At 38.4% G+C, this 21,055-nt stretch overlaps 1 protein-coding gene across 3 annotated transcripts in view; it reads right to left on the bottom strand.

Moving 5' to 3' along the window:
* Nucleotides 1–823: 823 nt before the first annotated feature.
* The window catches only part of golga4 (golgin A4), an 82,278-nt gene continuing 62,046 nt past the window's right edge, over nucleotides 824–21,055 (bottom strand). For all 3 annotated transcript variants that reach the window (XM_017702647.2, XM_017702648.2, XM_017702650.2), the window contains 6 exons: nucleotides 19,632–19,649; nucleotides 19,452–19,520; nucleotides 17,194–17,269; nucleotides 9,506–9,603; nucleotides 4,577–4,663; nucleotides 824–1,547 (listed from right to left, as the gene is read on the bottom strand). In XM_017702647.2, coding sequence (XP_017558136.1) covers nucleotides 1,533–1,547; nucleotides 4,577–4,663; nucleotides 9,506–9,603; nucleotides 17,194–17,269; nucleotides 19,452–19,520; nucleotides 19,632–19,649 — 363 coding nt within the window. In that variant the 3' untranslated portion in view covers nucleotides 824–1,532. The remainder of the gene's footprint in view (nucleotides 1,548–4,576; nucleotides 4,664–9,505; nucleotides 9,604–17,193; nucleotides 17,270–19,451; nucleotides 19,521–19,631; nucleotides 19,650–21,055) is intronic.

The following is a 21,055-nucleotide window of genomic DNA, read 5'->3' as shown; positions in this document are numbered from 1 at the left end:
TTACTCAACAGTGGCTCAATTGGTTGTGACAGTGTTGCTAGGTGATTGCTATGGTTATTACTAAGGTATCCCTGTGGGTTGCTAAGTTATTCCAGGTGGTTGCTAGGGTGTTGCTAGGTGATTGCTATGGTATTCCCAGTTCTTGTTAGCATGTTGCTAGGTGATTGCGATGGTTTTCCAGGTTGTTGATACAAAATTGATAAGGTATCTCTGTGGGTTGCTAGGGTGCTGCTACGTTATTCCAGGTGGTTGCTAGGTGATTACTATGGTATTCCTAGTGCTTGCTAGCATGTTGCTCAGTGATGGCTATTGTTTTCCAGGTGGCTGCTAGAACACTGCTAGGTTATCTCTGGTGGTTCCTAGGGTGAGGCTAAATGGTTGCTATGGTACACCCAGTGGTTGCTAGGCTATTGGTATGGTTTCAAGGTGGTTGCTACAGTATTTCTGGTGGTTGCTATGGTGTTGCTAAGTGGTTGCTACAATGTGGCTAGGTGATTGTTATGGTTTTCAAAGGTGGTTGCCAGGTGATTGCTATGGTTTTCCAGGTAGTTGCTAGAAAATTGCTAAGGTATCTTTGGTGCTTGCTAGGGCGTTTCTAGGTGGTTGCTATGCTACTCCAGGTGGTTACTACTGTATGTTATTCCAGGTGGCTGAACAGTGAATTAAAAAGTTTCTGTGAACGGTACTTTTAAAAACTTCAACACTGTTTACAAACATATTAAGTCTAATTTAAACAAAAATGTGGGGAAAATTCAGGTTTAACCAGAGATATGTATAAATTAGATGGGTATGATGAACAATAAACATCATTCACAAGTAAATGTCAGGTCAAAATGTACTGTAAATAAAATTTTATTAGTTGTTTTAAAATGTAATAATAGCAACAGTCACAATGTGCCCTAAAGTACAGATTCATAAGTTCGTTTCAAGTGATAATTTACACTTTATTTTACAGTATGATGTATATTTTGTCAGTTCTCAAGAAAATACAGCATTAGGTCAAAAAAAAAAAAAGCCGTAGTAAACAGTAAATACTAAGCCGCTTAACTGATCCACACATACACCTGTGCAGAGAGGACGCTTAAAGGGACGCTCACCAAAAAGGAGAAAAGAAAGAAAACAAAACCTTTAAGAAAACCTTCGTATTGCACAAAACCTAATTTCATATAAAACAGATTTAAAAAAGAAAAGAATCTACCCTGAATGAAGAAAAAGAAATAATAAATTATGATGTCAGAATTTTTTTTTTACCGGGTCTAAAGCTGAGCAAAATTCTCTGAATCTGATATTTCATCTAAATATCTAAATCTTATCCCATCAACAGTACAATCACACTGTCACTCACTCACTCACTCACTCACTCACTCACTCACTCACTCACTCACTCACTCACTCACTCACTCACTCACTCACTCACTCACTCACTCACTCACTCACTCACTCAAAGGAAGGGTTCTCTAGTCATTAATATCAGTTCTAAACCCTCTGAACAGTCGGCAGCAGCAGCGGAATCTTTCCCTCTGGGTTGCATCTCAGCGAAGCCATGGCTGGAACAGACACGGAGAACAGAATTACAACTTTATACAGCTAATCACATTTATAACTACAGTAGTGGACAAATGTCTGTACACTAACTGGTTAAATGAGATGAGTGAAAATAAGTGAACACAACCTCTACAATTTAAAAAGATGGTACCTCATGGGTTCTTTAGTAAAGGCAATGGTTCTACATAGAACCACTAACACTAACACATGATTAAATGGTTCCTTGCATGATGAAATGGTTCTTCAGATTAATGGAGAACAGTTCTAAATAACACCAAAACGGGTTCTGCTGTTATTACGATGTCTTTTGCACAGGCCATATTGTGTTTACTCTTTTCACAATGTGTTAAATTCAGTAAATAAACAGTAATTGTGTATTAAAATGTTTGGAAGTGTGTTCTCAGTAGAGGACGTGTTCACACAACTATATTAATATAAATATTTCTATATTAAATGAAACTGCATAAATTGATCAACCCCTCCTTTATGGGATCATTAACAATAATAACTGCACATTTAAATATTATCATTATACATCAATCAGGCGTAACATTCTGACCACCTTGTTTCTACGCTCATTGTCCATTTTATCAGCTCCACTTACTCTATAGCTGCACTTTGTAGTTCTACAGGTACAGACTGTAGTCCATCTGTTTCTCTGGTACTTTGTTACCATGTTCTTCAGTGGTCAGGACCCCCATGGACCCTCACAGAGCAGGTACTATTTGGGTGGTGGGTAATTGTCAGCACTGCAGTAACACTGATGTGGTGGGGGTGTGTTAGTGTGTGTTGTGCTGGTCTGAGTGGATCAGACACAGCAGTGCTGCTGGAGTTTTCAAACACCTCAGTGTCACCGCTGGACTGAGATTAGTCCACCTACCAAAAATATCCAACCAACAGCGTCCTGTGGGCAGCGTCCTGTGACCACTGATGAAGGGCTAGAGGAAGACCAACACAAGGTAGGAGGGTCTAATAGAGTGGACAGTGAGTGGACACAGTGTTTAAAAACTCAGGCAGCACTCGCACCAGCGCAACACACACTAACACACCACCACCACATCAGTGTTACTGCAGTGCTGAGAACTATCCACCACCCATATAGTACCTGTTCTGTGAGGGTCCATGGGGGACTTGACCAACAAAAGTGTCTGAATAATGTCCTGCTAATGATTTGTGTACATTTATCTACGAATAAAAAACTTTTACATCACTGAAAGCACTGATTCCAAACTTTTAAAATGTAAGGCTGCTCAGACCAGATTCCTTCATACAACCCCAATTCCAATGAAGTTGGGACGTTGTGTAAACATAAATAAAAACAGAATACGATGATTTGCAAATCCTTTTCAACATATATTCAATTGAATACACTACAAAGACAATATATTTAATGTTCAAACGGATAAACTTTGTTTTTTGCAAATATTCACTCATTTTGAATTTGATGCCTGCAACACGTTCCAAAGAAGTTGGGACAGGGGCAACAAAAGACGGGGAAAGTTGAGGAATGCTCAAAAACACCTGTTTGGAACATTCTACAGGTGAACAGGTTAATTGGAAACAGGTGAGTGTCATGATTGGGTATAAAGGCAGCATCCCTGAAAGGCTCAGTCTTTCACAAGCAAGGATGGGGTGAGGTTCACCACTTTGTGAACAACTGTGTGAGTAAATAGTGCAAGAGTTTAAGAACAACGTTTCTCAACGTGCAATTGCAAGGAATTTAGGGATTTCATCATCTACAGTCCATAATATCATCAAAAGATTCAGAGAATCTGGAGAAATCTCTGCAAGTAAGCGGCAAGGCAGAAAACCAACACTGTATGCCCGTGACCTTCGATCCCTCAGGCGGCACTGCATTAAAAACCGACATCATTCTGTAACAGATATTACCACATGGGCTCAGAAACACTTCAGAAAACCACTGTCACAGTGAACACAGTTCGTCGCTTCATCTACAAGTGCAAGTTAAAACTCTGCCATTCAAAGCTAAAGCCACATATCAACAACACCCAGAAACGCCGCCGGCTTCTCTGGGCCCGAGCTCATCTGAGATGGACTGACGCAAAGTGGAAAAATGTCCTGTGGTCTGACGAGTCCACATTTTAAATTGTTTTCAGAAATCATGGACGTCGTGTCCTCCGGGCCAAAGAGGAAAAGGACTGTCCGGATCAGCGCAAAGTTCAAAAGCCAGCATCTCTGATGGTGTGGGGGTGTGTTAGTGCCCATGGCATGGGTAACTTGCACATCTGTGAAGGCACCATTAATGCATTTAGAGCAACATATGCTGCCATCCAAGAAATGTCTTTTTCAGGGACATCCTGCTTATTTCAGCAAGACAATGCCAAGCCACATTCTAAAAGGAAAGGTGATGTAACACAGTGGTAAACATGCCCCTGTCCCAACTTCTTTGGAACGTGTTGCAGGCATCAAATTCAAAATGAGTGAATATTTACAAAAAACAAAAAAAAAGTTCATCAGTTTGAACATTAAATATTGTGTCTTTGTAGTGTATTCAATTGAATATAGGTTGAAAAGGATTTGTAAATCATCGTATTCTGTTTTTATGTTTTACACAACGTCCCAACTTCATTGGAATTGGGGTTGTATTTCAGTGAAGAAAACAAACCGATTGCTCAGTAGGCAAAAGTTTCCGCTCACTTTAGCAAAAAGTCTCAAATGCTGTAAATACACCTTATATAAAGGTATAATAAAGAACGGCTAACATATGATTCACTGTTTAACGGCCAGAACATCTGTAGGTGATCGGAGCGGTTGGCCCGAAATGTTCTCCGCTGGCTCTGTACTCTGCTATCACTTTGTGAAGGAGTTATAAATGATAACGCTAACGTGAGCATCTCACAGACGCGTGAAGAGACTTTAGAGAGGCAGAAGAGCATCAGGGAATTCTGTGATTGCACAGATGTGGAAGAATGCTGACTCACATCTGTTTCAGTTTTATTCTAAGCCAGAGACATATGCAGTGTGTGTAGTGTGTGTACTATCAGGTTGATCATCTAAAAATGGAGTTTACCATCAATCTGGAATCCTCACGCTCCAGAACCTTCTGTGCCTGGTCTGGGGGAAACTTGAGCATGGAGGTTATGACTTTGGCCATCGTCTGTGAACAAATAACACAAAGACAGTGTGACATTAACAAAAACAGTGAAAATAAGAGTCATACACTTTTAAAGTGTTCAAGGGTTCTTTAGTCAAGAAAATGGTTCTGTATAGAACTATGGACACTCAAAGAACCCTTTGTGTAATTAAAGGACATTTGCATTGTGAAAGGGTTCTTCAGATTGATAGAGTGCGCTGTAGATATATAGGTTTCATATAGAACCTTTTTGAAAAGGGTTCTATATAGCACCAAAAATGGCTCTTCTATTATTATGATGGTGCTTCACAGGCTCTTTAGGAAGGAAAATGGTTCTGTACAAAACCATGTACACTCAAAGAACCCTTTGCATGATTAGAGGGTTCTTTACATCATGAAAGGATTCTTCAGACTGATGCATAGTGTGCTGTACATGGTTCTATATAGCAACTTTTTAAAAAGGGTTCTGCATAGCAACAAAAATAATGGCTCTTGTATTATTACGATTTCAAGCTTGGTGCTTCAAAAGTTCTTTAGCAAAGAAGTTGGTTTTGTACATACATCATGAAAGTATTCTTCAGATGGATACAGAATGTTGTGTAGATGGTTCTATATGGAATCCTTTTTAAACGGGTCCTATACAGCATCCAAATAGCAACTAAAATTTCAAAAAAGGTTCTATACAGAACCATCTACAGCACATTCTCCATGAATCTGAAGCATCATTTCACAATGTAAAGAACCCCTCAAATCATGCAAAAGGCTCTGTGAGTGTTCATGGCTCTACAGAGAACCATTTTCTTTACTAAAGAACCACTGAAGAACCATCTTTTTTAAGAGTGAAGCTTGACATTGTAACAACAGAAGCGCCTTTTTGGGTGCTATATGAAACCCTTTTCAAAAAGGTTCTAAGCAGAACCATCTGCTGCACATTCTCAATCAATTTGATGAACCCTCTGATCACACAAGAGGTTTTTTGAGTGTTCATGGTTCAATTCATTTGAACCATTTTCTACACTAAGGAACCCTTGAAGGACCAATTTTTTAAGAGCGTAATTGTGCATGCTGGCTTAGAGGAGACTGTGGTGACGCTTCAGCACTGACAGCATACCAGCACGTCACGTTGACACGTTGATATTTCTGATCAGCGAATTTTAAGCGTGTTTTAGTACATTTTTCTTTCAGATTTTACAGCATGTCTAATATAAAACTCAGTATCACATCAGTATCATTTACACTGTGTTCCCTGGGACTAAAGAATTGAAGGACCAGTGTTGTAAAACATAAAATGAGTGCAGAACAAATTCTTTAGACCAAAATGAAGGTTCAAAGTTTGGGCTCCTGTAATACAGACAGAAGATTTCTATTATTCCGGTAACTGTGTGGAGGAAGAGCAGTACACGTAAACCAGATTTGGAGGAATTTTTTTCCCCATTTGCTTTATCTTTTATTCAACCATAATGAAGTTTGCATGCTTACACTCCTGCATCTACTCCAGAGTCAGGAACCACCTCAGAAGTGCTACTGCTGCTGCTTCTAACCATCATGCTGTTAATTTGGTGGACGCATTTTTATTTTCCTGACAACGTCTACAAGCTTTTCCTTAGGATTACTTGCATGACTATGAAGCTACAGTAGCTGTCTAATTGTCATGCTGGAGTTGCAGTTAAATAAAGAATATGAGTTCAGTGTGAAGTCAGTTCAGCTTTAATTTGAGGGTATTTACACCCAAATCAGGCGAAAGGAATTACAGTGCAGGAAGTACAACTATTTTACCTTCATAGCGCTCCCCATTTTTAGGACATATAAAATGTTTATAAGTTCTGATATGTTAATTTTTTTATTAATCAGCTATATACAGCTATGGACATTTATATATATATAGTTTCATGCATTAAAAAAGAACAAATGCATCATTTCTATTGGTTTGCTAAAATGTAAAACCTAAAACAAAAATATATAATATAAAATATACCTTAATCTCTTGCGGGAATGCTAGTGCATTGCTATTGTTTGCATGAAATATACCAATGTATGAAAGACATTGTTTATACATACTGTACATTCACGTTCAGTAACTGAATGTGGAAACAACACACCAACATTTAGCTGGTCATGATTTAAGGTCAAAAGCATATCAGAGAAACTCAGGAGGAACTGACTCACTAGCCAATAAGAGAAGGTCTGAAACCATTGAATAGAGGCTCCATGAACCTTCGTCTACTCCCTCACTCTTCCCTGCGAACAATTAAACCACGCAAAGGCAAAGAAAAATGCTCATTATCTGCCGCATGCTGTGTAATCAGCTCCAGACATATCTGCACACTCGGGCCTATAAATATAGAGCTAATCAGAACCAGCATTACTGCTTAGCTCCAGCTCTGCTCTTAAAACGGCAGGCGCGGCTGCATCACGTGACAAAAACACCCCGCCGGCTCGCCTGCCGGACATCCTCCCTCACAGGGAGGCCCAATGTGATGTCATAAGGCCACCAACTGTTTATTGTTGAACCTGGGCTTCCCCACTGGCTTTAGGGCCCTGTCAACTGGGCTGTTAATTAGCCTGGACTAAATGGACAAGAGTCGTTAATTAGGGTCCTGCTACACAGACACAGTGTGGCTTTTGTGTGGGGCTCTGACACGGCAGTGGCCGTTTTCATGTGAGGACAGACTTTTTCCGTTTTGAGCTGCCAGCTGAAAAGTCTTCCCTTCATACTCAACGCTGTGCTGGGCAAATGCTTTCTGGGGTTTTGGTTTCAGAAGAGCATCAGTTGTTGCTTTACAAATAGACTTATGTTATTATAATGTAGCAGATTATATACAAGGGATGGACTGGCATGGTTGTTAATTATTGTTAACTATAGAACTAAGCACACACACATTATATATATATATATATATATATATATATATATATATATATATATATATATATATATATATATATATATATATATATATATAGCTGCTGTTGGAACAAAACCTTGTATCTCCAAAACAGTAACTTTACAGGAGAAGGAAAAAACACATTACTTTCAGTGTAGGTCAATGGACCCAGACTTTTTTTACAGTCATTTTGGCCATTAATTTTGGTCCATCCTTCATGAAATTCACACACTTATATAAAGGCCAACATGCCTTTTTGAATTACATCAAAAGCTGAAAATCGACAAAAGCGGAGATACAAGGTTTTGTTTCCGAGAAAAGCGATATACAATTTTTGGAACAGAACATGTCAAATTCCACGTTGCTTTTTGCTTTTCTAAGCAAAAAGCAAATAATTCCATGTTGCTTTCCTTATTCGGCTAACTGTGGGGATAATATCCACAGAAAATTCTTAGTCTTAGTCTTTGTTGAATAAAGGAACATAATGAAAGCACAGTTCAGTAAAAGTGGTTGTATTTTATTGTCGTGTTTAATTTGGCTGCAAAACTGTAATTAATCTAAAAGAGCAGGATTGCCAATGTCACACCAACTTTACCATCTGAGAGTCCGTGGCCACAGCCTAGCCTAGACTGCCTTCTTCTCTGAAGTCATTTCTCCTTTCATGCTCAAAGCTTTGCTAAATGAGTTCTGATTTCAGAAGAGCGTCAGTTTTTGCTTTAAACATTGACTGAAAAAGAACCGTGGTTATCACATATAAGGCTATTATAATGTAGCAGTTTATTTATAAGAAGTGCACTGATACAGTTATTATAACTATATACAGCTAAGCACATTTATATAGACAGTCATACACACGTTTGAACTGCTCAAATTCCATGTTGTTGATTTTCTAAGTCAAAATATATTAAAACGACTCTAAAGACAACATGCTTTGGCAGTTATCTTCAAACTTTAGTGCACAATTTCCATTAACTTGCTAAAATGCAAAACAAATATATAAATAAAATATATATACAAAATTTGCCAGAACTTCTGCACAGGCCAGACTGTATGTTTTATTCCTCTCACAATATGTTAAATTCTGCAAATAAACAGCAATCGTACATTAAAAAGTGCAGAAGTGTGTCTGTGTAACTTGTTTTCACAAAACAGGGACCTTGACTTTGAACTTTTTCAGCCTATATCAATAACTGATGAATAATATCACCAATACAATCAATAATTGAGGTTGGTGTGATATCTGATATCTGTTATCTAACCCTGTAGCTGATCTCTGTTTGGAGGAGTAATGTAAATAAGTGCATGCTACTGGATAAGCCACAGCAGAACTGCTACACAAGCCGCGCCATCACTTTTCTCATATGTTGATAAGCTTTGCTGAAGTGCTTTCCTGGTAGTGTGCTGGTAGCACAGTCCTCTTATTTGGACACCCATGTGGTAGATAACCACAGTAAACAGTTAAACATAGTTGGAAGTGTTTTTTGAAAATTTACAGGACATGGGAGAAAGACAGTGACACCATGAGAGTCTAAATCTTTGTCAAATAAAGAACACAGTAAAAGTGCAATTCAGTAAAAGTTGTGGTTGTAGTTTACATATATACTGTATAATAACGAGTTCATTTGGAATTTAATGACTAGATGTTTTGCATCTATGGCTCCCAAAAGATTAACATTTGTTTATTCTGCTCCTGCAGTCAACGGCAAAAGTTGGGAAAACTGAGCTCTAGATGAAGAATTCCCCTCACGTCTGCGGTCTGTGGAACGACGCTGCTTGAGGTGGCAGAATTTTCTTTCACTGATCCACTGAAAACAATGGAATATTTTGTTTGCTAAAACATGTGAATGCAGCATTATTGTTATAGCAGTGTGTTTCACTACGCTATCCGTTTGAGCGTATTATAAACAATGGACCACAGAAGCTAAAAAGAGTGGAGCTCATTATTGGCTGTAAGTCCAACGTCCAAAGACTGTATACATACCTTTGTCTCTCGTCCCATCATGTACTCAAACATGACCTTCCGCAGGTACTCGAACTCTGTGTGCTCGGACAGGGGATCGGCGTTGTAGTGTGCGGGTTCTGGGAGGACAGAAGACTCAGCATCAGCTCAAGACAATGGATGACTGACTATTGGAGCTGGCCCTTCAGCTTGGGCTACTCACATTTAAAACAAATAATCAAATAAAAATAAACAAATAATCAAATAGTAAACACAATAATAATAATACAATACAATAATGCTAGTCTCTGCTATCTGAGTCTAGTATGTTGTTAGTGCTCAGCTCTAGATCTAACAGTTAATGTTTCATCTAGAACATTTGATGCTTGTATAAAACAGTTTTAATTGAAGCCTGTGACAAATGTCAACATAGAGTTGAGCCTGTATGGATCAGTTTTACAGCGACTCCTTCTGTGAAGAGTTCTGACATGGAGCTGCCGCCACTTTTTTTCTAGATGGCCTCATCAAAGCCTGACAGGTTGATTCCACGGTCACTTCCTAATTATGTTGGTAGTTAATCTAACGAGTAAAGTCTTCAGTTCAGCTCCTGAAGTCCTAAACAATGGGAGAGCTTGCTTGGCTGCATCTCTCTAAATACCAGAGAGAACAATCCTGATTGGATAATTTTTTGTTGAATTTTTTGAGCTTAAAATCCTTTCTCTGCCAACAAAAATTTAACAATAAGAGTATAACTGCAAATACACCAATCAGGCATAACATTCTGACCACCTTGTTTCTACGCTCACTGTCCATTTTATCAACTCCACTTACTCTATAGCTGCACTTTGTAGTTCTGCAGTTACAGACTGTAGTCCATCTGTTTCTCTGATGCTCTGTTAGCCACTTTTACCCTGTTCTTAAGAGGACAGGACCCACATGGACCCTCACAGAGCAGGTGCTGTTTGGGTGTTGGATCATTCTCAGCACTGCAATAACACTGACATGGCGGTGGTGTGTTAATGTGTGTTGTGCTGGTTTGAGTGGATCAGATACAGCAGTGCTGTTGGAGTTTTTAAACACCTAAGTGTCACTAGCCACGTTTACATGCAGCCTAATAATCCGTTAGTAATCCGACTAATAGCTCGATTGGAATATAATACGTCCATGTAAACACCTCAATCAGAATAATCTAGTCCGATTGAGGCCATTCGGAATACAACAGCGTCCTGTGGGCAGAATCCTGTGAGCACTGATGAAGGACTGGAGGACGACCAACACAAACTGTGCAGCAGCAGATGAGCTATTGTCTCTGACTTCATATCTAAAAGGTGGACCAATAAGGTAGGAATATCTAAGATATGAACATCTGTACAGCTGTGTGTAATCTGTACAGGAGTGTCTAATAGAGTGGACAGTGAGTGGACAGTGCACTGCTGTGTCTGATCCACTCATACCAGCGCAACACACACCACCACATCAGTGTTACTGCAGTGCTGGAAATGATCCACCACCCAAATAGTACCTGCTCTGTGAGGGTCCATGGGGGTCCTGACCACTGAAGAACAGGGTGAAAGGGGGTAACAAAGTATCAGAGAAACAGATGGACTACAGTCTGCAACTGTAGAACTACAAAGTGCACCTGTGTGGAGCTGATAAAATGGACAATGAGTGTAGAAACAAGGAGGTGGTCGTAATGTTAAGCCTGAGAGTTTAAACAGAGTTTAAGTACAATCATGATGATTATAGTAATTGGCTAAAAATTAGAGATGTATTTATTTTTATTTATTTATTTCACATAAATTCTCTGAAGGCCTCAAAGGCCACCACACTTCCCTGCTGGTGCGGAATATGTAGCAGTCCAGAGTAGCATAGTGTTACTGGAAACAGCTCTTGGTGGTTAGAGATTAGCAGGCAGCCTGTAAACTGTGCCAGCAGCTCTCTCTCCCTCCCTCCCTCTGTCCTCCAGCTCCCTTCTTCTACCACACACTGCTCTGTCAGGCTCCTAATTACAACCAGAGCAGGCAGATGACAGGCTTATGAACTCAGTAAACGTGATTCCGCTCAACCTACATGGCCTGAACGTCAGTGATCTAGTAAGTGCTAACACAAGAAGTCAGAGAGGACGCTGGTTGCCACGGGAACAGATAGGAAAGGAGATCAATGCGTGCTTTTGTTTAGACAACTTGTTCACTTATCATCTGGACTGGTGCCTGAGGGTTTGGCATACGCATTGACATTTACGGACAGGATATACATAAACGCTTTGGTGCTGTAGTTTTGCTCCTACCATATAATAGGGCTCTCTCTCACTCACACACCTCTGCATAGCAGTAATCAGTCAGTAAATCAGCAGGACTGCTCGCTGTGCTCTGGGCCTCAGTCATGCTAGTTAGACACAGTTTTCAAAAGCACTGAGAAAAGTATAACAGCAGCATTGTGGCTAAAATACAAAACGGCTTCTATTCGTTTGGGAGCACTTTTTCCCTTTCTCATGAGGAAAGTGAGAGGAGAATGAAAGGAAGTATTATGATGATAAAATCAACACGAGCACGGTACATAAAATGAATAAGAATAATAAAAAATACATTTGACTATGTGGGGGAGAGTTTTGCAACAATTATGAAGCATTTTAATTTTCCAAAAGGTCAAATCTAAGGTTGTAATTGATGAATGTTAACTGAAAAATACAGTTTGACCAATAAAATGAGTTAAAAATGGTCAAATAATTAGAACACGGCTCAGCGAATCAGGTACCATAAATGGTACTATTACGGTACTACATTTTATAATCAATTTTTATGAGCTGCATGCTTGATTTTAGTGATGGTTAGTGGTCAAAAGAATTTTGAGTGTGTATACATGCACTTAATAATCCGATCATAATGGGATTTTCGCAGTTATCAGATTATTCAAATGGTCATGTGAACACAACACTCCAATCTAGAAATCTAACTAAGAACTCTGATAAAGAGGCTGGATTTTAGCTCAGTAATCAGATTTCTCAGTGTATGTAAACTCTGACTTGGATTTCTCAGTCTGGTCTTGAGATCAGATGGTGGATATTATGAGACGCAGCAAAACACTGTTGGAGCGTCGCTGAAACCAAACTCAAAATAAAGGAGTTAAATATTCTTCATCCTCTAAATGATGTACGTTCAGATGTTTTTGTTTTATATAAAGCTGCGGAATGTAGTTTGAGTTTTACGTCACGTCTTCTGTGAGTTTATTGGCTGGTTGGCTGTTTACTCAACAGCATGTAAACATGTTGATCAGATTACTGAAATATGATTTTCTGCAGTTATCGGATTATTAAGTTCATGTAAACGCACTCAACATGAATTTATTGGGACGCTTTATGGGTCTTATGAAAAACATTTGTTACTTCTGAGTGCCGCTATAACACCTTTAGGGGGCAGTGGTGAGTATTGTTTGTTTATTTGAGCTCGAGGTGCGTTTGCTGCCAGCCCTGAGTATTAATAAGCTTAAGATTTTATTCCATATGAATTTCAAGCAAAATATCCTTACATTGTAAATATCTTCATTTTATTTATTTACAATTGTTTATTTTTGTTATTGTTTGTGAAGGATAGAGTTTATACTTTATCTTTTTATGTTTAGTTTTAATATAGTCTATATAGTAACAAGTAACAAACTGTAAAAAACCTTGTTAAGTACTTAAAGTTAATTACTTGCTTAATTCTCTTCTCTTGTTATTACTTCTCTTTTTTTCGTTGCTGTGCCTTTGCTGCTGTAACACTGAGAATTTCCCTGTTGTGGGACTAATAAAGGACTCTATCTAACTGATCTAACTTTGTAACAGCCCATGCAGACCGACTGACGCAGCTGAGATGGGCTGTCTGCAAACTGAGAGGTTCTCTTGGGTCTGTAATGACTGCTATTGTCCTCTAAAGTAGGTTAGGGTGGTATGACGGTAATACTATACCACAGTATGTAGAACTGATGAGCCCAAGCCTGATTTAAAGCGCAGTGCATTTATCTTTTCAATGTTTGATTCATGTGAAAAGCTTTTGAACTAAAACGGAAAGTGCTACATAATTAAAGATTTGTTATTATTACTAAGTGTCGAGAGCCACACTTAAAAATGATGGTTCTTTAAGGGTTCTTCAGTAAAGAAAATGACTATATATAGGAACCATGATCATTCAAAGAACCCGTTACATGATTAAAGGGTTCTCTGCATGGTGAAAGGGTTCCTCAGAATGATGAAGAATGTGTTGTAGATGGTTCTATGTAGCACCTTTTTGAAAATGGTTCTATATAGCACCAAAAAGAATTGTTACGTTGTACCAATCGCAGAACCATTTCTGAAGAATAATTTCATCATGCAAAGAACCCCCTTAATTTTGCATTGGGACATGTTTTTGTTCATGATTCTATATAAAACTGTTCCTTTACTAAAGAACCCTTGAAGAGCCATAATTTTTAAACAAGATGTATTAATCAGCTAATTTAGATTTGCACTTAAAGTTGCACACCATTAACAAAAACTGTAAATTGTAATTATTTTCATGGCAGTTGTGCATCAGCTAACATCTCATGCTCGTCAATTAATCCCTGCTCAATTATAAGGAACTGCACACTTTCCATTCTACAGTAATAGTTGTTTACAGGCGACTGAGGACTCGTAGTAACAGACACTGGACACAGCAGCAGTGTCTCTCACGATGCCAGCTAGAAAAATGCATTGAAAACAGGCCTCCAGAACTGTGACCTCATGATGTCTAAGGGTAAGCAAGCAAGCCGGAGCCGTCAGCCCCTCTGGAATATCCATATAACAGTAGCTGACAACACTGACTGGCTCACGGATGTGCCAAACATAACCTGAAGGGGAGCAGAGGTGCCAGGCCAACCCAAACAAGCCTTTGATGAAGAAGCGTAGATAAAGGAAAGAGTCGTAAATAAGCTGAGCCGCCAAACTGACCCGAGGCCAGCACGGCTGACCCCTCAAGACTGCCACAGCAGGGGCTAACGGCAGGAAATCTGAGACACAGACCACTTTTACACAGTCTTCCCGCACCAGAGAACAGAGTGGGGTTTACTGCAGCCAACAGCACGACCCTAAAACTGCTCATTGGCCTAGCAAAGTACCCAATATGAATAAGAAAGAATGTGAATAATATTATTTATATATATATATATAAATATTAACTTCACAGGAGAAGGCAAAGATGTTTAGAATTTTAAGGTAAGTTAATGTAAAGAGATTTTTAAAAAATGGCTCCATACATCAAATTGTCACACAGTGGAAAGGGCAGCTGCTCGCAGAAATTTAATAATGTGGAAAAATTTTTAAATGTAGATATGGTCATATGCAAAAGTTACAACAACTGTGGTCAAATTACATGTTTTGTATTTTCACTCAGAAAATCAACGTCAACACATCCTCTACAGGGAACAGTGCACATGCGGTTTTTCTGCACATTTTAGCACAATTTCTATTTGCTGGCACAAAACTATGCAATATAAAATGTGCCATAACTTTTGCACATGCCATATGTTATGTTTTATGTTTTTTGATTATGTGAAATTAAGGAAATGGACAGTGCATTAATATGTGCATATGTGCAGGAATTTTTCACTTAAACACGGAATTTGGCTAGGGTGCATAAACTTTAGCCCAGTGCTTTTTTTTCTTAATCCGTCGCAAGACACCACAAAGCTATGACTTTTTTTTTTTTTTTTACACTTAAATGTTTTTTAAATTAACATATAAATTGAGTTTTTTTTTAAGCTGACAGGTCTTTTAAGTGTGGATGTTACCAAATAACAAAGCTACTGTAGCTAAGCGGATGTTTATGAGGGCTGGTGGGTGGTCCTTAGTCCAGTCTCATTTCCATAATGCTTCCTGACCAGCTCTGCACTTCGTTATTAACGTAACTAAGTGGTCGTTTTAAGTGGCGAGGACATGATCTGAAGGCGATGAGCAGGGTGGATAGTTACAACAGAGAAATCTGGAGGGCGGACTGTTCAGCAGTAGGTCTCGAAGGGAAGATCAAAAGGGTTAAGGGACACTTTTATATAATAGAAGACAGTTCAGGAGCATGTTTAAATCAAAACATTTACGAGGAAACTGTCCCTCCGGGTAAACACGGAGGAGGAAAAGCAGGCAGAGAGAACAACAATCTTTCATTTTCACATTTCAGACCATTTTGCCTCGTCCACTTTTACACTTATAATAAAGTTCACAAATGTCTACATATATGTATAAATACATGTTCTATGACATGTTCCACTACAGTTTACTGACAACGAAGTGCACTTTCTTAAAAGGTAGCATCCATGATAATATATGTTGTTGTTGATTTTCTCAGCGATAATTAGATTAGATTCAACTATGTGATTGTGCAGAGTTCAATGAAAGGGCAGTATAGTGGTTATAATATATATAATACATACATACATACATACATACATACACACACACACAAGATATGCAGAGTGAGTGGAGAGTGTACAATGAGGTAGTATGTCCTGTGGGAGGAGCATATGTAAAAATATGCAGAGAAAACTTGTACAGTAATTGTTGGTGCAAATGAGTAGTGCAGTAATACTAGGATATAAAATACAATATATTAATAAGTCACACTTCATTTGTAAAATCAAATCAAATTACGTTTTTCACATCACATTTACACAGGTGGAAAGTGAGTGAAAACCTTAGGTGCATAGCCCCCTTATAGAATTTAAATACAAAAAATTATATATAAAAATTATAATTATATTTATATGCACACTTAATGTATGATGTCTATTTATCCGATGAGTTAACATATCTCAAACACAAAACAAAATAATGTGTCTCTTTGCACAGGCCACATTTTATGTGGTAACTTTAGTAAATAGTAACTTTACAGGAGAGGGCTAAAACGTTCTTTACTTTCAATGGAAGTTAATGAAAAGAAATTTTATTCTAAGCAATTTTGGAGCATCTCTGTTGGTCCAATCATCATGAAATTTTCACACAACGTACAGGACGATGATGCAGAAAAGCAAAAATCACACAAAAATATTTGTCATGTAACTTATTATTTTTATATTTTAATCTCTTACTTGCTGTGTTGTTTGTGTGTGCCTGTGTGTTTTAAAAAAAAACTTCCTTCATAAATAATTTAAAACAATAATAATAAACTTCCTTTTCACTATTCACGCTATTCACCTGCGGCATCACCTAAAGACTCCCATATAAGCACTAAGGGGAAACCAAGATTTAAGGCTGTTGTGGAAGATATGACACTCCAGATCTTGTGTGGGAAACTGGAGTGAGTCTGTGAAAAGCATTAGATCCAGAGATGAGCTTTCACGCCACCCTCCCCCAAAACCCCCTGCCCCTGACCCCAGCCCCGTAGACAGCAAATTCTCTTTATTACACTGGCAGGTAAAGTCCCGTGAAGAGGTTAACGTTCAGGCCATGACCAGCCCCTCTGCTCCACCTCTGAAACCCTCAGCACTCATTCTCCACATTCTGGAGATGTGGTGCATGTGTGTAACTGAGCTGAGAGAGCATCAGAGTATCAGAGTCCGATCCAGCTTGACTCTGAGGAAGGACTCAGCAGTGCTTGGGTTCAGGAGGCACCTCTAGGTCACGTACGGCACATGAAGAAGATAAAGACCAAAACTCAGCCCTGTAATGAAGACCTGCGGTACAGTGCTTTTAGTAGTAAATGCCCGAGAGGTGTGTACGTGTGTGTGTGGAAAGGAGGGGTATTTACCTCTGTATGTGCTTCCCAGGTGAGTCACCACAGAGTTTTTATAAGCACTTCTTATCGTGTCCTCCAGAGTATGAATCTGGAAAAAAAGAGCCACAGCTGTCTGTTAGAGTGAGCAGTAAAGCACCGAGCAGCAATAAGGCCTTCAGGAAAGGAGGAGAGAACTGTCCATCAGGGATCTCAATGAATTTCTTCAGAGATAAACTCTGTGCTCACACTGCCAGGCCAAATCTGATGTCTGTCATATCCAGATTATACCCAGGTTGATTTCTGATAGTCTGGGCAGTGAATGTTCATATTTTTATAAATATTTCACAATCTCCTGAAACACATCAATCTAGTTTGAGAAACACATTTTTAATTTAAATGATGCTACTCATGGAGCATCCAATTCTCAGAGTAAATGAAATACCAACAGTAGTGTAACTATATGGTGAATGAAAATGGAATTACTGAATTTGAATTTTCAATTTGAGCCCAAACTTGAAATTTGAAAAACTTGAATTAGAATTACGCTTCTACTTTGCAGGTTACATGTTTGTTTTAATTTTGATGTTAATATGCTTTCATGCAGACTGAGCATGCATGACTAGTGTAGCTACAACTAAATCATATTATTCTAATTTAGAGTGACAGTTAAACCTGCCTTTGTGGATTCATTCAGGACTCAGCAGGAGATTCAGAGCAGAGCAATTAATCCACTGAGAACAGATATAACACCCCACTGATCTGACTGTCACCTAAATGATCTCTGCCACTATACACCCTTTAACTGCTGCTGCACTTTAACTTTAGACTCATACTCTCTGCACAATGTAAGGTTTACAGGTATGACTGTGTGTGTGTGTGTGTGTGTGTGTATGTGTGTGTGTGAGAGAGAGAGAGTGTGTGTGAGAGAGATGGTGGGAAGGCATGTTTTCTCTTAATTAATTATTTTTTTTATTCACTACATGTAAACGTCTGTCTGATTATATGCTTTGTGAGCTCCTGTAGCCAAAACCAAATTCCTTGTATGTTTAAGCAAACCTGGCCAATAAAGCTCGGTTCTAATTCTGACTGTCATATAAAAACTCAAACTTTACTCACGAACAGCAGGAAAAACAATGATTTCACAATAAGAGTCCTGCATAATTTTATTGTTACATATTTTACATACTACTACTTCTACTACTGAAAAATTCGACATGTCACTGTTATCAGAAGAAAACCTCATATCTCCAAAATGGTAACTTTACAGAAGAAGGAAAAAACATACTTTACTTTCAATGTAAATAAACAGAATCAAAATCGCCTTTACTTCCCAAATTTTAGTTCAAAATACAATGTAAAATGTTAGATGAAAAACTTCAATAAGCACGGATGGGTGAGTTTGATGTGGAAGAACTTGACCATTAAGTTAAAATTCATACTTTTTTCCTGCATTTTTTAACAGCAGTTCGAGAAGAAGACTTCCTGGCTAACGACCCCTCTGGGTAATTTGAGTTTGAGACCCCTGTTTAAGACACTGCCACCGTGCATAGTTCACAACTATGAGCGCGCTCCCTGAGGTAAAATAATGAAATAAATAAATAATGAGAAAGGTGACATGGCCTAATTATGCACAGTAAAAGCGAATAAGTGTAAGCAGATGTGCTGAGTAAGGAACTCAAGAGGGACTTCCCGTAATGTACCATTGGTGGGGCGAAGGAACCCTGAACACAGGGTATGACCGTTACACTCCTGATTCAATGCTCTTGCTTTCTCTGTCCACACTCAATCAATCAATCAATCAATCTGATCTCAGAGAACACTGAGGATGACCCTCATTTACAGTGTTGCTGAGTTGACACAGAACAAGGGATCGATAATGTTAAGAACATATAAAACAATAAAAGTAAATTTCATTTAAAAAACGACTCATAATAAAATAATAATCAAATAAATAAATGACATTAATATTAAAATATATGAAAATACAGTAAAAATATCAAACAATAAAATGTATCTAAAATGTAAAGGTTAATAAAATCAAAATAAAAAAATAAAAGGAGAATAAGATTCAAAAAGTAAACTAAAAATAAGAAATCACTACAAGAAAGATATAATAATCATAATTAAATCAAGAATAAGAACACGAATAATAAAATAAATAAATAAGTAATAAAATAATGAAAATAAGACAATAATGGTAAAAAAAAATCAAGTAAACCAGTGTCAGGCAGAGTGGAGGTGGTAAGAGTGTAAGACTAAGTGACCCAGCGAGCTGGTGCTCTGTAACTCACCCTGTCTTGGTACTCTTGCTCTTTCAGCTTGGCTTCACTCAGAAGGGTGGTCTTCTTAGCAAGCTCGACCTGAGGGCAGGTGAGATGGGTGAGGTAACTAATTAACAGCCTGATTAGTGATTACTGTTCAAAATTAAACTTTTATAGGAAAAAAACAGAAAAGAAAACAAAGAATCTCACCTGAAGTTCTTCAAGACCCTGAAAGACGAGAGGGAACAAAATATGAACGTTTGGCACGTTGACCATACGACATACAATAAACAGTATTGTGAAAAAGTTAACTTTCCAATCAAGCCTTCATTCACTTGAAGTTCAGTTTTTGAACTCAGTCCACTGTTCTTATTTCACTCTGACTTTCTTTTACTTGTGCAAGTGAATTATTGTATCTCTCATCTCCTCAGAAATATCTCTTGAAAAATGATACAGTGAATTAAAGTGAATAACCTGTACATTATGGCAGTTTTGACTGGAAATTAAACAAAGGAAGGGTTGTTTACTTTTGCACAGCACTGTAAAAAAAAAAAAAAGAAAAAAAAAAAGAAAAAGAAAAAAAAAAGACAATGTTCTACAACCCCAATTCCAATGAAGTTGGGACGTTGTGTAAAACATAAATAAAAACAGAACACGATGATTTGCAAATCCTTTTCAATCTATATTCAATTGAATACACTACAAAGACAAGATATTTAATGTTCAAACGGATAAACTTTATTGTTTTTTTGTAAATATTCATTCATTTTGAATTTGATCCCTGCAACACATTCCAAAGAAGTTGGGACAGGGGCATGTTTACCACTGTGTTGCATCACCTTTCCTTTTAACAACACTCAATAAGTGTTTGGGAACTGAGGACACTAATTGTTGAAGCTTTGTAGGTGGAATTCTTTCCCATTCTTGCTTGATGTACAACTTCAGATGCTCAACAGTCCGGGGTCTCCGTTGTCGTATTTTGAGCTTCAAAATGCACCACATATTTTCAGTGGGAGCCTTGCTGAAATAAGCAGGGACGTCCCTGAAAAAGACGTTGCTTGGATGGCAGCATATGTTGCTCCAAAACCTGTATGTACCTTTCAGCATTAATGGTGCCTTCACAGATGAGCAAGTTACCCATGGCATGGGCACTAACACACCCCCATTCCATACTTTGGCCCAGAGGACACGACGTCCGTGATTTCCAAAAACAATCTGAAATGTGGACTCGTCAGACCACAGGACACTTTTCCACTTTGCGTCAGTCCATCTCAGATGAGCTTGGGCCCAGAGAAGCCGGCGGCGTTTCTGGGTGTTGTTGATATATGGCTTTAGCTTTGAATGGCAGAGTTTTAACTTGCACTTGTAGATGAAGCGACGAACTGTGTTCACTGACAGTGGTTTTCTGAAGTGTTCCTGAGCCCATGTGGTAATATCTGTTACAGAATGATGTCGGTTTTTAATGCAGTGCCATCTGAGAGATCGAATGTCACAGGCATTCAATGTTGGTTTTCTGCCTTGCCGCTTACTTGCAGAGATTTCTCCAGATACTCTGAATCTTTTGATGATATTATGGACTGTAGATGATGAAATCCCTAAATTCCTTGCAATTGCACGTTGAGAAACGTTGTTCT

This window comes from Pygocentrus nattereri, chromosome 5 (assembly GCF_015220715.1).
Source record: "Pygocentrus nattereri isolate fPygNat1 chromosome 5, fPygNat1.pri, whole genome shotgun sequence".
Lineage (NCBI taxonomy): Eukaryota > Metazoa > Chordata > Actinopteri > Characiformes > Serrasalmidae > Pygocentrus > Pygocentrus nattereri.
The sequence above is the reverse complement of the archived record's forward strand: the minus strand, read 5'-3'. Positions and strand labels throughout refer to the sequence as shown.